Source organism: Oncorhynchus mykiss, chromosome 32 (assembly GCF_013265735.2).
Source record: "Oncorhynchus mykiss isolate Arlee chromosome 32, USDA_OmykA_1.1, whole genome shotgun sequence".
Classification (NCBI taxonomy): domain Eukaryota; kingdom Metazoa; phylum Chordata; class Actinopteri; order Salmoniformes; family Salmonidae; genus Oncorhynchus; species Oncorhynchus mykiss.
Genome location: NC_050572.1, coordinates 19719298 through 19733467, shown reverse-complemented (window position 1 = coordinate 19733467; position 14170 = coordinate 19719298). Strand labels below are relative to the sequence as shown.

General features: G+C 44.5%; 1 protein-coding gene across 20 annotated transcripts in view; it reads right to left on the bottom strand.

Moving 5' to 3' along the window:
* Positions 1-14170, bottom strand: part of ptk2aa (protein tyrosine kinase 2aa) — a 176462-nt gene that overhangs the window by 50972 nt on the left and 111320 nt on the right. For all 20 annotated transcript variants that reach the window (XM_036971804.1, XM_036971795.1, XM_036971787.1 and 17 more), the window contains 2 exons: positions 13039-13205; positions 857-944 (listed from right to left, as the gene is read on the bottom strand). In XM_036971804.1, the coding sequence (XP_036827699.1) occupies positions 857-944; positions 13039-13205 (255 nt within the window). The remainder of the gene's footprint in view (positions 1-856; positions 945-13038; positions 13206-14170) is intronic.

Below are 14170 nucleotides of genomic sequence, written 5' to 3'. Positions count from 1 at the left end.
CATAGAGACATTGAGTCTGCCATTTTAGATCATAGGCATTGAAAACAAAACCTGGTTCATGAAAGTGTTGTTCTATACCAGACACAATTCGGAACACAAGCACACTTCACGCTCCATGATTACCCCTTCAAACAGGGACATTTGAACCTTCCATCAATTTTCCCCTCAGCTGGATTTCAGCGAAAATAAGAGCGTAAAAGTGACACAGATGAGCCCAAATGTGTTCCCCTGCTGTCAAGACGGCCTCTTTCTCCCCCGTCAGGATAGGAGAGAGGGAGCGTCTCTTCCCCAGACCACCAGACAGAGCCCTCCTGAGACCCACTGACCCAGTTCATCTCTCTACATCTACAGCCTTGCGGACGGCTACACACCGTGTGTTACGCCCTAATACCTCCACATATTTCCCCCATACACTCACACACAGTAACACCTTGGGTCCCTCAGACACACACACAAACACCTTGAGTCCCTCATACACACACACAAACACCTTGGGTCCCTCAGACCCACACACATATGTATGTGCAGGTACGCATGCTTGCACACGCACACACACACACACACACACACACACACACACACCTGTCAGAAGTGCCATATGCCTCCACCTCCGGTTACAGTGTTGTTGAATAAATAGGCCTAGCTAAGTATGTTTAGAAAATGAGTCTCCCCTGGTCAATGGCCTGTAACAAACCAGGCTGTCTCTGTTACTCAACTCCCATGGATGATGTGTTGGTGTGTGTGTGTGCATGCAGGCATTCACGTCTATGTGTGTGTGTGTGTGTGTGTGTGTGTGTGTGTGTGTGTGTGTGTGTGTGTGTGTGTGTGTGTGTGTGTGTGTGTGTGTGTGTGTCACCTGCTGGTAGAAGTAGTTGAGTGTGGGTTTATCTTCACTGAAGTGGTGCAGGAATCCTTTTGGAAGGTAGCGAATACGCAGTTCATACCTGGAGAGCAGAGCAACATGTCACTGTTTAGATAAAACACAGGAGGGAATAGGGATTTAGGTGTTTTTATAGTCACAGAGATTGAATACTGTTTACAGATCAGCTACAACACAGCTCAAAACACTGCCTAGTGACACAGGGGGAAAAGAGTTAATATGCCCCTGCTTAGAACACAGATGCTTAGGGAATAGGGGTGTTGTGTTTTTACACGCAGGTCACAGAGCTAGCATACAGCACAGTCCACATAAAGAAAAGGAATAGGTATATTGTACCCAAATAATGGTTTACAATTCAGGAACTAGCATACAGTATATACACTGAGTGTACAAAACATTAAGAACACCTTCCTAATATTGTCATGCACCCCCTTTTGCCCTCAGAACAGTCTCAATTCGTCAGGGCATAGACTCTACAAGGTGTCGAAAGCGTTCCACAGGGATGCTGGCCCATGTTGGCTCCAATGCTTTCCACAGTTGTGTCAAGTTGGCTGGATGTCCTTTGGGTGGTGGACCATTCTTGATACACAAGGCAAACTGTTTAGCATGAAAAACCCTGCAGAGTTGCATTTCTTGACACAAACCAGTGCGCCTGGCACCTACTACTACCATACCCTGTTCATAGGAAATTAAATATTTTGTATTTCCCATTCACTCTCAATGGCACACAATCCATGTCTCAAATCCTTCTTTAACCCGTCTCCTCCCATTCAGCTCTCATGTAAACACTTTCTAGTGACTCAGTAACACACACATGGTGGGAAGAAGTTATTTGATCTGAAATAGGAATACTGAGGGGTGCACAGTGTGTGTGTGTGTGTGTGTGTGTGTGTGTGTGTGTGTGTGTGTGTGTGTGTGTGTGTGTGTGTGTGTGTGTGTGTGTGTGTGTGTGTGTGTGTGTATGTGTGTGTGTGTGTTAAGCTCTACCCAGATTTTCATGACCTCATACTGTCCTTCTCTCACACTGGGACATAGTACAAAAGGGAGCGGAAAGATAAGGCAAAAAAAAAAAAGAAAAAGCACATTGGACACCCATTACCAGAATGCTAACAAAATTAGCACAAGTAATAGAGCATTTCTATTGGAGGCTGCTTGCTAAATATGCTAACGAGCGCAAATTAAAATAAACAAATTATAAAGACAGGCAATCCTGTTCATAAAGTTATACATACATAGGTAGGAGATACCGACTGTCATTTTTGGTGAGTTTCCAGCAAATGTGAATAAGAGACATTGTGCAAATGAAGAAAGTTTTGACGCATGCGTCTCTGAAGGAAGAACAGTACTGTGTACACTGTGTCTGTGTGGCGTCTGGGAGCCTGCCTGCTCTGCCTGGAGAAGATAGGTTGAGGAGCAGACAGGCATACAACAGAGGGGAGAAAAACACAAGGAAGCCAAGCTACAGTGGCAGCTGTACAGATTACTCATCCAAAGGGCTGTGACTTCTCAAACACTACAGAAAGCTAACACAATATGATGCCCTGTGACCTTATTAACTCAGCTACTGACTTAGATGACTTGCAAGTTCAATTTAGGGGATGACTTAAATGCAGAATTCTTAGTTTTTTCACACAGGGAAAAAATATAAAATGCGTTTCGTAAAAAACGATCATTCAATAAAATGCTTCTTATCGTAATTTCTGGTCAGCATCAAACTAATGTTGTCCACTGGGATGAGAATTCCCAAAACAAGCATTCTACCAGCAGACATCACTCTGACTGATGTGGCGCTCCTTTTCTCTGGTACTGTTCTGGTGTAGCCAGTTTCCTTTTCTCTGGTACTGTTCTGGTGTAGCCAGTTTCCTTTTCTCTGGTACAGTTCTGATGTAGCCAGTTTCCTTTTCTCTGGTACTGTTCTGGTGTAGCCAGTTTCATTTTCTCTGGTACTGTTCTGGTGTAGCCAGCGTCCTTTTCTCTGGTACTGCTCTGGTGTAGCCAGCGTCCTTTTCTCTGGTACTGTTCTGGTGTAGCCAGTTTCCTTTTCTCTGGTACTGTTCTGGTGTAGCCAGTTTCATTTTCTCTGGTACTGTTCTGGTGTAGCCAGCGTCCTTTTCTCTGGTACTGTTCTGGTGTAGCCAGTTTCCTTTTCTCTGGTACTGTTTTGGTGTAGCCAGTTTAATTTTCTCTGGTACCTTTCTGGTGTAGCCAGTTTCCTTTTCTCTGGTACTGTTCTGGTGTAGCCAGTTTAATTTTCTCTGGTACTGTTCTGGTGTAGCCAGTTTCATTTTCTCTGGTACTGTTCTGGTGTAGCCAGCTTCCTTTTCTCTGGTACTGTTCTGGTGTAGCCAGCTTCCTTTTCTCTGGTACTGTTCTGGTGTAGCCAGATTCCTTTTCTCTGGTATTGTTCTGGTGTAGCCAGATTCCTTTTCTCTGGTACTGTTCTGGTGTAGCCAGATTCCTTTTCTCTGGTATTGTTCTGGTGTAGCCAGATTCCTTTTCTCTGGTACTGTTCTGGTGTAGCCAGATTCATTTTCTCTGGTATTGTTCTGGTGTAGTCAGCTTCCTTTTCTCTGGTACTGTTCTGGTGTAGCCAGATTCCTTTTCTCTGGTACTGTTCTGGTGTAGCCAGCTTCCTTTTCTCTGGTACTGTTCTGGTGTAGCCAGATTCCTTTTCTCTGGTATTGTTCTGGTGTAGCCAGATTCCTTTTCTCTGGTATTGTTCTGGTGTGGCCAGCTTCCTTTTCTCTGGTACTGTTCTGGTGTAGCCAGATTCCTTTTCTCTGGTATTGTTCTGGTGTAGCCAGATTCCTTTTCTCTGGTACTGTTCTGGTGTAGCCAGCTTCCTTTTCTCTGGTACTGTTCTGGTGTAGCCAGATTCCTTTTCTCTGGTATTGTTCTGGTGTAGCCAGATTCCTTTTCTCTGGTATTGTTCTGGTGTGGCCAGCTTCCTTTTCTCTGAAAAATGCCAGATTAACTTGAAGCAAAACATTAGGAAACATAGCTCGTTACATTCTTTCTATGATAAACATTAGAAATATGATGGCCATGCATTGTTTTTTGCAACAAAAAAAGACCTTAAGTTTTCATTGTAAGCTCACTGTGTGGCTGCCAGCCAAATAGCGTTGCACTTCTGTTGTCATCTGATGAAAATGAAGCTATTTTCTGCCGAATGTGTTGCACTAATGTATCACTCTATTGATGAAGAAAAAAAACTGTTACTTTCAACATAAAACGCGACCCCTGTCAATAAACAGCTGGACTCACCTGCTACCGCTTTCTCCTATTGTGCTATTTACAAACAAACAGTTGCTCAACTGTTCTGGGGAACTCCGGTAAGCTTCATCATTGAAAATGTGACGGGTGAAATGAACAACATGTTCTGCTTTATTTCCTAACGTATTGCACAAGTTGAATATAGCTTTTAAGAAATATTAAAATCAATTGAAAATTGTACAAAAAATATATTGTTTCAACGGTACTGAAAAACCATCCCGTGGCTATTTCCGAATACACCGGTATATAGTACATACGGTATACTGCCCAAGCCTAGTGTGTGTGATCTGAAACGCCCCTAGAAGATGAAAGACCTACAGTGCAGCTACTCAAGGGCAGACAGACGGCATGATGAAAGGAAAATCAACAGAATGCAAAGAGAATAGAAGAAGACTCCACTAGTTGCTTTAACTGAGCATTACAAGCAAGAGCAGGCATCCTAATGACATCTCTCTCTCTCTGTTTTCTTGAGTCTCCTTCCTATGAGACGGCCTGATCAAAGCTATGAGCTCCTCTCTGCTGTGTTCAGCCCGGCTTTGATATAACAACTCTGCATGATCCCAGACCTGCCAGGCACTGTGCCACACCATAACTCTTCTCCCTTCCAACTGATCCCAGACCTGCCTGGCACTGTGCCACACCATAACTCTTCCCCCTTCCAACTGATCCCAGACCTGCCTGGCACAGTGCCACACCATAACTCTTCCCTCTGCCTCTCTCGCTCTTTCTCTCTCTCTCTCTCTCGGATGGTTCCCCCGTCACCCACTGCCTCCACCACCTGCCAATCACCCCAGCGCCAGTGAGCCGGGAGAGTCACTTAGCGTCTTTAAATCATCCGCTAGACGACCGTCACCTTGTTCTATCAGAACAGACATATCCCTGACAGAACTAATGATGGCTCGCCTCTCTAACCACTAGGCCACCTGCCATACACACACTCACACTTATATGAGGAGTATTAACAGCCAGACTCAGGACAGAGGGGGAGGTAAATGAAAAGTTCAATCAAATGGCTGAAACAGAGGAAAAATATCAATATATAAGCCTTGTAATAATCAGTTAGCAGCCCATTCAATCTGAGCTGTTGCATAAACACAACGTCATCTTGTTATATAAAGGTCACTATGGATGGAACCCGGAAAAAGGTCAAAAATCTCATCTGAGTTCAGTAGGTCACAAACATTTTGCAACAGAAAATCAGCATTATTGGCTAAGTTCAGGTTGTACCTCTCCTGTTCCAAATTGTTTTGTGCCAACTGAACAAGACCCAGGCCCTTCTTCGGGTTACATTTCCTAATAGGTTGAGATTGTTCCAGGCCTTCATTCTGTCTGTATCCATGGGTCTTGTCCTTGCAGCTCAAGCCAGGGTCTGCTCCCAAATTGCAACCTATTCCTATAGGCCCTGGTCAAAAGTAGTGCACTGTGTAGGGAATAGGGTGCCATTTGGGACACAACCCTTATTAGATGGAGGCTGGTGATGAGGTAGTGGAACTAAACTGATTGAATCAAAGCAGCACTGACAGGCTTCATGCGCACCTTATTGTATTGACAGAATGTTCTCCTCAGCTGCTTATAGTGGTCATCTGGGACATTGACAAATTACATTAGGGACTTCAGTAGGTCAATTTATGAGATCCGCTCTACTCCCCTTCCCCTGAGAGGCAATTATCAATGTGACAACACACACACACACACACACACACACACACACACACACGTTAACAGAAAACCCCTATTACTTCAGCATGACAACACCTTCAGACAACTCCACAACAGGCCTGTCATTCACATCCACAACAGGCATGTCATTCACACAGCTGGAGGAAGAGAAAGAACGACATCAGCATTGGGTTAACTACATGCTAAGTCTGATGACATGATTGACCTGACATGCCTTGATAGCTTCCTGGACGATAACGCACAAACACGCACACGCACACACAAACTTCAAACGCATGCACACTAGGGCTGTGGACGGCAGGTAGCCTAGTGGTTAAGAGTGTTAGACCAGTAACCGAAAGGTCACTGGTTCAAATCATTGAGCCGACTAGGTGAAAAATCTGACAATGGGCCCTTGAGCAAGGCACTAAATTTGAATTGCTCCTGTAAGTTGCTCTGGAGCATCTGCTAAATCACTAAATCAGCAGAATAACAAACAATATTTTTTCCATGGCAAAATTGAAAACATGAAGCAGACTAAACTCTTTAAAAACCTGCTGTATGTAAAATATTGGAAAATAAATAAATGTGACTCTGGATGACAACATAATGATGTTTGTTTCCTACATTAGGGCTGTTTTTCTAAAGATGTTAAATCCACTTCGTGTTTTGTTTCCTTGCCAGGATACTAACGAGTATCATGAAACTGGTATAGTTCCGCCCTAATACATACGCAGGCACACACACACACACACACACACACACACACGCAGGCACACACACAGACACACACAAACAGAGCCCTCTGGGTTTGCTTTTCCCTATTTGAAGAATGTGTGTGTGTCACTGATGGACTACAGACAGACACAGACAGACAGTGTTTTAACATCCCTCACTCCTAGGACAGGAACATTCAGATTATTACACCCGGCCTGGTGGTATACTGTAGTGTATGTAGGGGAACACTGTTCTGTTCTGGGCTGTGTGTGGAGTTCAACACTGTTCTGGACTGTGTGTGGAGTTCAACCCTGTTCTGGACTGTGTGTGGAGTTCAACACTGTTCTGGACTGTGTGTGGAGTTCAACACTGTTCTGGACTGTGTGTGGAGTTCAACACTGTTCTGGACTGTGTGTGGAGTTCAACACTGTTCTGGACTGTGCCGACAGAGGTGGCCGCCTCGCTTCGCGTTCCTAGGAAACTATGCAGTATTTTGTTATTTCTTACATTGGTACCCCAGGTAATCTTAGGTTTTATTACATACAGTCGGGAGGAACTACTGGATATAAGAGCAACGTCAACTCACCATCATTATGACCAGGAATACGACTTTCCCAAAGCGGATCCTCTGTTTTGCCCACCACCCAGGACAATGGATCGGATCCTAGCCGGCGAACCAAAACAACGTCGCCGTAAAAGGGGCAGATGAAGCGGTCTTCTGGTCAGGCTCCGGAGACGGGTACATCGCGCACCACTCCCGAGCATACTACTCGCCAAAGTCCAGTCTCTTGATTACAAGGTTGATGAAATCCGAGAAAGGGTAGCATTCCAGAGAGACATAAGAGACTGTAACGTTCTTTTGCTTCACGGAAACATGGCTCACTCGAGACACGCTATCGGAGTCGGTACAGCCAGCTGGTTTCTTCACGCATCGCGCCGACAGAAACATGCATCTTTCTGGTAAGAAGAGGGGTTGGGGGTGTTTGCCTTATGATTAACGAGACATGGTGTGATCATAACAACATACAGGAACTCAAGTCCTTTTGTTCACCTGACTTAGAATTCCTCACAATCAAATGCATTATCTACCAAGAGAATTCTCTTCGATCATAATCACAGTAGTGTATATCCCCCCCAAGCAGACACATCGACGGCCCTGAACAAACTTTATTTGACTCTGCATTCATTGTAGCTGAGGATTTTAATAAGGCTAATCTGAAAACAAGACTCCCTAAATTCTATCAGCATATTGATTGTGCTACCAGGGCTGGTAAAACCCTGGATCATTGTTATTCTAACTTCCGCGATGCATATAAGGCCCTCCCCCGCCCTCCTTTTGGAAAAGCTGACCACGACTCCATTTTGTTGCTCCCAACCTATAGACAGAGATAAAAACAGGAAGCTCCCGCGCTCAGGTCTGTTCAACGCTGGTCCGACCAATCTGATTCCACGCTTCAAGATTGCTTCAATCATGTGGATTGGGATATGTTCCGCACTGCGTCAAACAACAACATTGACGAATACGCTGATTCGGTTAGCGAGTTTATTAGCAAGTGCATCAGCGATGTTGTACCCACAGCAACTATTATATAAAACATTCCCAAACCAGAAACCGTGGATTGATGGCAGCATTTGCGCGAAACTGAAAGCGCGAACCACTGCTTTTAACCAGGGCAAGGTGACCGAATACAAACAGTGTAGCTATTCCCTCCGTAAGGCAATCAAACAAGCTAAGCGTCAGTATAGATACAAAGAAGGCTGAAGAAATTCGGCTTGTCACCAAAAGCACTCCCAAACTTTTACAGACGCACAATCGAGAGCATCCTGTCGGGCTGTATCACCGCCTGGTATGGCAACTGCTCCGCCCACAACCATAAGGCTCTCCAGAGGGTAGTGAGGTCTGCACAACACATCACCGGGGGCAAACTACCTGCCCTCCAGGACACCAACACCACCCGATGTCACAGGAAGGCCATAAAGATCATCAAGGACAACAACCACCGAGCCACTGCCTGTTCACCCCGCTATCATCCAGAAGGCGAGGTCAGTACAGGTGCATCAAAGCAGGGACCGAGAGACTGAAAAACAGCTTCTATCTCAAGGCCATCAGACTGTTAAACAGCCACCACTAACATTGAGAGCTGCTGCCAACATACTGACTCAACTCCAGCCACTTTAATAATGGAAAAATGTATGTAAAAATGTATCACTAGCCACTTTAAACAATGCCACTTAATATAATGTTTACATTACTCATCTCAAATGTATATACAGTACTCTATACCATCTACCGCATCTTGCCATCTTTACGTAATACATGTATCACTAGCCACTCTAAACAATGACACTTTTATGTTTACATACCCTACATTACTCATCTAATATGTATATACTGTACTCTATACCATCTAATGCATCTTGCCTATGCCGTTCTGTACCATCACTCATTCATATATTTTTATGTACATATTCTTCATCCCTTTACATTTGTGTGTATAAGGTAGTTGTTGTGGAATTGTTAGCTAGATTACTCGTTGGTTATTACTGCATCGGAACTAGAAGCACAAACATTTCGCTACAAGTATAAACAGGATCGGATCCACTCATTTCTTCCTTTGGACTACAGATGTGGTCTTCACTGTTTCATCGTGCCCTTCCCCCCATGGAGATCTGTTGGCAGATTGAATTGTCTGACTGTCCGACTGACTACAACTGACCACAAATCAGCACGGTATAAATCACACTCAAACAAATGAAATACCGTATGCAAAACAGTTGTAGTGTGTCACGTTCGTGGTGAGAGACGGACCAAGGCGCAGCGTGTGTAGAGTTCCACATCTTTATTACAGTGAAACTTCAAACAGCAAAAAAAAACAACAACAAAAACGTGACACCAGTGGTGCTACATACACACACACAAAACACAATATCCCACAAAGCAGGTGGGAGAAAGGGCTTCCTAAATATGATCCTCAGAGGCAACGATTACCAGCTGCCTCTAATTGGGAACCATACAACCCAGCCACATAGATGATCAATGACTAGAACACCCCCCCGTAGTCACGCTCTGACCTAAACACCATAGAGAACCGAGGGCTCTCTATGGTCAGGGCGTGACATTGTGTGGTAAAACAGTTTGATATTTTGATTGTATGATTGAGACTGGGTTTACGCTACACTTTTATGAACGGACAAACATTGCGTGACTGAAGTCACTGGAGTTCCCTGAACTCCTTTACCAGGCTGGACTCTTTTAGGCCCGAGGTAAGATACTTTTCTTGAAGAACCAGAGCTCATTGTTTGTTATATTATTATGTGTGTGATAATTTATGTTGGTAATACAACCCACGCAAAAGAACAGTTGTTTTGAAGTTATTTCCAATGTTTTAAGGGTTTATGAAAAGACTTGACGGACCAGACAGGACTCATTCCTTCACAAACAAGAAGGAGAAATCAATATTTTCTCTGGTAGGCACAACCTACCTGTCACCCCTACAAACAATAACCTTAAGTCAAAACCATTACAAGTTGGACACTGTTCCGTGCTGGGCTGTGTGTGGACCTGAACACTGCAGTGCCAGCAGCAGAGTGAGTGATATTTAGATTTCCACTCCAAGTACATTCAACAAACCCTTGAGCCATTTCTATGCTGCAAGATAATTTGAAGAAGCGTACACACACACTGTGAACTCGTCAGTATGCTTAACTGCAGAATACTGAAACAATCTCTCCCACCCTGAGTTATATCACGAGAGAGAGAGAGAGAGAGAGAGACTGAAGGACACTTTAAAGAGTTTATAGTCGTGGCCGAAAGTTTTGAGAATGACACAAATATTAATATCCACAAGGTTTGCTGCTTCATTGTCTTCAGATATTTTGTCAGATGTTACTATGGAAAACTGAAGTATGATTACAAGCATTTCATAAGTGTCAAAGGCTTATATTGATAATTACATGAAGTTGATGCAAAGAGTCAATATTTGCAGTGTCGACCCTTCTTTTTCAAGACCTCTACAATCTGCCCTGGCATGCTGTCAATTAACTTCTGGGCCACATCCTGACTGATTCTTGCATAATCAATGCTTGGAGTTTGTCAGAATTTGTGGGGTTTTGTTTGTCCACCCGCCTCTTGAGGATTGACCACAAGTTCTCAATGGGATTAAGTTCTGGGGAGTTTCCTGGCCATGGACCCAAAATATCAATGTTTTGTTCCCCGAGCCACTCAGTTACCACTTTTGCCTTATGGCAAGGTGCTCCATCATGCTGGAAAAGGCCAAACTGTTCCTGGATGGTTGGGAGAAGTTGCTCTTGGAGGATGTGTTGGTACCATTCTTTATTCATGGCTGTGGTAAAAATTGTGAGTGAGCCCACTCCCTTCCCTTGGCTGAGAAGCAACCCCACACATGAATGGTCTCAGGATGCTTTACTGTTGGCATGACACAGGACTGATGGTAACGCTCACCTTGTCTTCTCCGGACAAGCTTTATTCCGGATGCCCCAAACAATCGGAAAGGGGATTCATCAGAGAAAATGACTTTACCCCAGTCCTCAGCAGTCCAATCCCTGTACCTTTTGCAGAATATCAGTCTGTCCCTGATGTTTTTCCTGGAGATAAGTGGCTTCTTTGCTGCCCTTCTTGACATCAGGCCATCCTCCAAAAGTCTTTGCCTCACTGTGCGTGCAGATGCACTCACATCTGTCTGCTGCCATTCCTGAGCAAGCTCTGTACTGGTGGTGCCCCGATCCCGCAGCTGAATCAACTTTAGGAGACGGTCCTGGCACTTGCTGGACTTTCTTGGGCGCCCTGAAGCCTTCTTCACAACAATTGAACCGCTCTCCTTGAAGTTCTTGATGATCTGATAAACGGTTGACTTAGGTGCAATCTTATTGGCAGCAATATCCTTGCCTGTGAAGCCCTTTTTGTGCAAAGCAATGATGACGGCACGTGTTTCCTTGCAGGTAACCATGATTGACAGAGGAGGAACAATGATTCCAAGCACCACCCTCTTTTGAAGCTTCCAGTCTGTTATTCGAACTCAATCAGCATGACAGAGTGATCTCCAGCCTTATAGTCGTCAACACTCACACCTGTGTTAACGAGAGAATCACTGACATGATGTCAGCTGGTCCTTTTGTGGCAGGAAATGCAGTTTTTTCGGGATTCAGTTCATTTGCATGGCAAAAGGGGACTTTGCAATTAATTGCAATTCATCTGATCACTCTTCATAACATTCTGGAGTATACGCAAATTGCCATCATACAAACTGAGGCAGCAGACTTTGTGAAAATTTATATTTGTGTCATTTTCAAAACTTTTGACCACGGCTGCACAGGTCTATGAGATGTGAAATCACATCACGATAGAACACAACAGTGTATCCCAGGCAGTAGCAGTATTCCAGTCAGAATGAGAGATGAAAGCCAGACAGACGGTCCTTAGTGAACAGATTTAAGTCCTATGTAGAGAGAGACGACGAGAACAGTGCAAAGCCAGGCTGTCCCAACTGGCACCCTATTCCCTATATAGGCTGTGATCAAAAGTAGTGCACTATGTAGGGAATAGGGTGCCATTTGGGTAGCACCCAGACTCCAGGCTCAAAGATAGCCAGAAAAGACCTTAGCCTTCCACTTAGAATTGAACTACTGAGATTCACAGAGCAACATTTGACAGTAACTTAGACTGTAAAATGCCTCAAATTATGATCCAAATGAGGATGGAAACTTAAGATGTTTATAATGTTCAATGAAATGTTTTCTAAAGGGAAAACAGCGTACTACAGACAAGCCCTTGAGGCTCTTTAGTGTCCAATTCTGTGTTCAGAACATATTTTATGTGATGGTAACATCTAGGTCACACGAACATGTTAGGCTAGGAGAATGAATGGCTAAGGAACTCTATTGGCCAATCTCTATAGTGTGTTCATCAAACATTCATAGTATCAGATCCTCGACTGACTTCTTCCTTACAAAATAAGACACAGCGATGAAGTGTTAACTTATGGGGCAATGTGTCTTGCCTCTGCTCTCAGGGACATTCACAGGGTCTAAGTGTGCCTAAAGAAAGGTTGTAGACTATCACAGAACTGTCTGATGCAGAATAAAGGCATTTAATGCCATCTGTGCGATACCTAACGCTAGAAGCTAAGGATGTGACTCATCTGGCATAACAACTTTTAATAGCAATGACCTACTACCGAGTCATTGACAGTTGAGGCATTGAAAAACACACACACACACACACACACACACACACACACACACACACACACACAAAAAAGGTGGGTCTGTGAATCTGTAGATTCCACCCTCTTGTCGGAGAGACACCGACTGACGTTTTGTCATTGTCTTCAATACACACAGGGGCAGACAGAGACAGTCAGACAAATACACACATCAAGAGAGAGACATAGTCTAAACAGACAGATACACGCACACAGGGCAAACGCATTGGTACACTCATACACTTAAGTGCACACGGACGAGCACACACACACACACAGTCTGCTCACCTCCACTCCTCCTGGGAGCGGTTCTGCTCGTATTTCTCCCTCACGTGGGACACGCCCATATCAGGGTGGAGCCAGTGGACCTGGCCGGATTGGGAGTGGCTGAGCCGCAGGCTGAAGCACGCCACGCATTTCACCTTGTGGATGTCCAAAATCTTCTGGATGATCCCCTGTAGCGGTGGAACACAGGAGAGTTAAGTGACCAGTGACAAGCCACGGTAGGAAAGTTCAAGGTCATACAGAAGTTATGTGAAGGCAAAGATATTGAACGTAGAAGGTACACACAATGCAAGAAATTGGTAAAGAAACTGACTAGAGTTTTTACTGGAGACAGACAACAACACACGGTAAACAGAAAGTGGAGCCCAGATATAGACTCCTACTGAGAGGTGAAGAGAAGACAGGATGATCCAACTGTTCTGTCTGTAGGAGCGATGCTATCTTATTGCCATGGCAGCCACCGCTCCGCCTAGTGACAGCAGGTAGCCTGTCTGAGGCGATAAGTAGAACATATTAGCGTTGGCTGAATGGCCAAGGAGGGCACCAACCCATACCCTTATCCCCCAATCTGACCAGCTCCTGCAGAACAATCCAACACTCAAATGGCCACTCAGTCACAAATGGCCACTCAGTCACTCATTCAAGACTTCAAATCAAACTTTATTTGTCACACGCGCCGAATACAACAAGTGTAGACCTTACTGTGAAATGCTTACTTACAAGCCCTTAACCAAGAGTGCAGTTCAAGAAGAGTTAAGAAAATATTTACCAAGTAGGCTAAAATAAAAAGTAATAATAAAAAGTGACATAAGAAGAATAACGATGCTATACACAGGGGGCACCGGAACCGAGTCAGTGTGCGGGGGTACAGGTTAGTTGAGGTAATTTGTAAATGTAGGTGGGAGTGAAGTGACTATCCATAGTGTACAAAAGGGAGGGGGGGTCAATGTAAATTGTTCAGCAGTCTTATGGCTTGGGGTTAGAAACTGTTGAGGAGCCTTTTGGTCCGAGACTTGGCGTTCCGGCACCGCTTGCCGTGCGGTAGCAGAGAAAACAGTCTATAACTTGGGTGACTGGAGTCTCTGAACATTTTATGGGCTTTCCTTTGACACCGCCTAGTATATAGGTCCTGGAT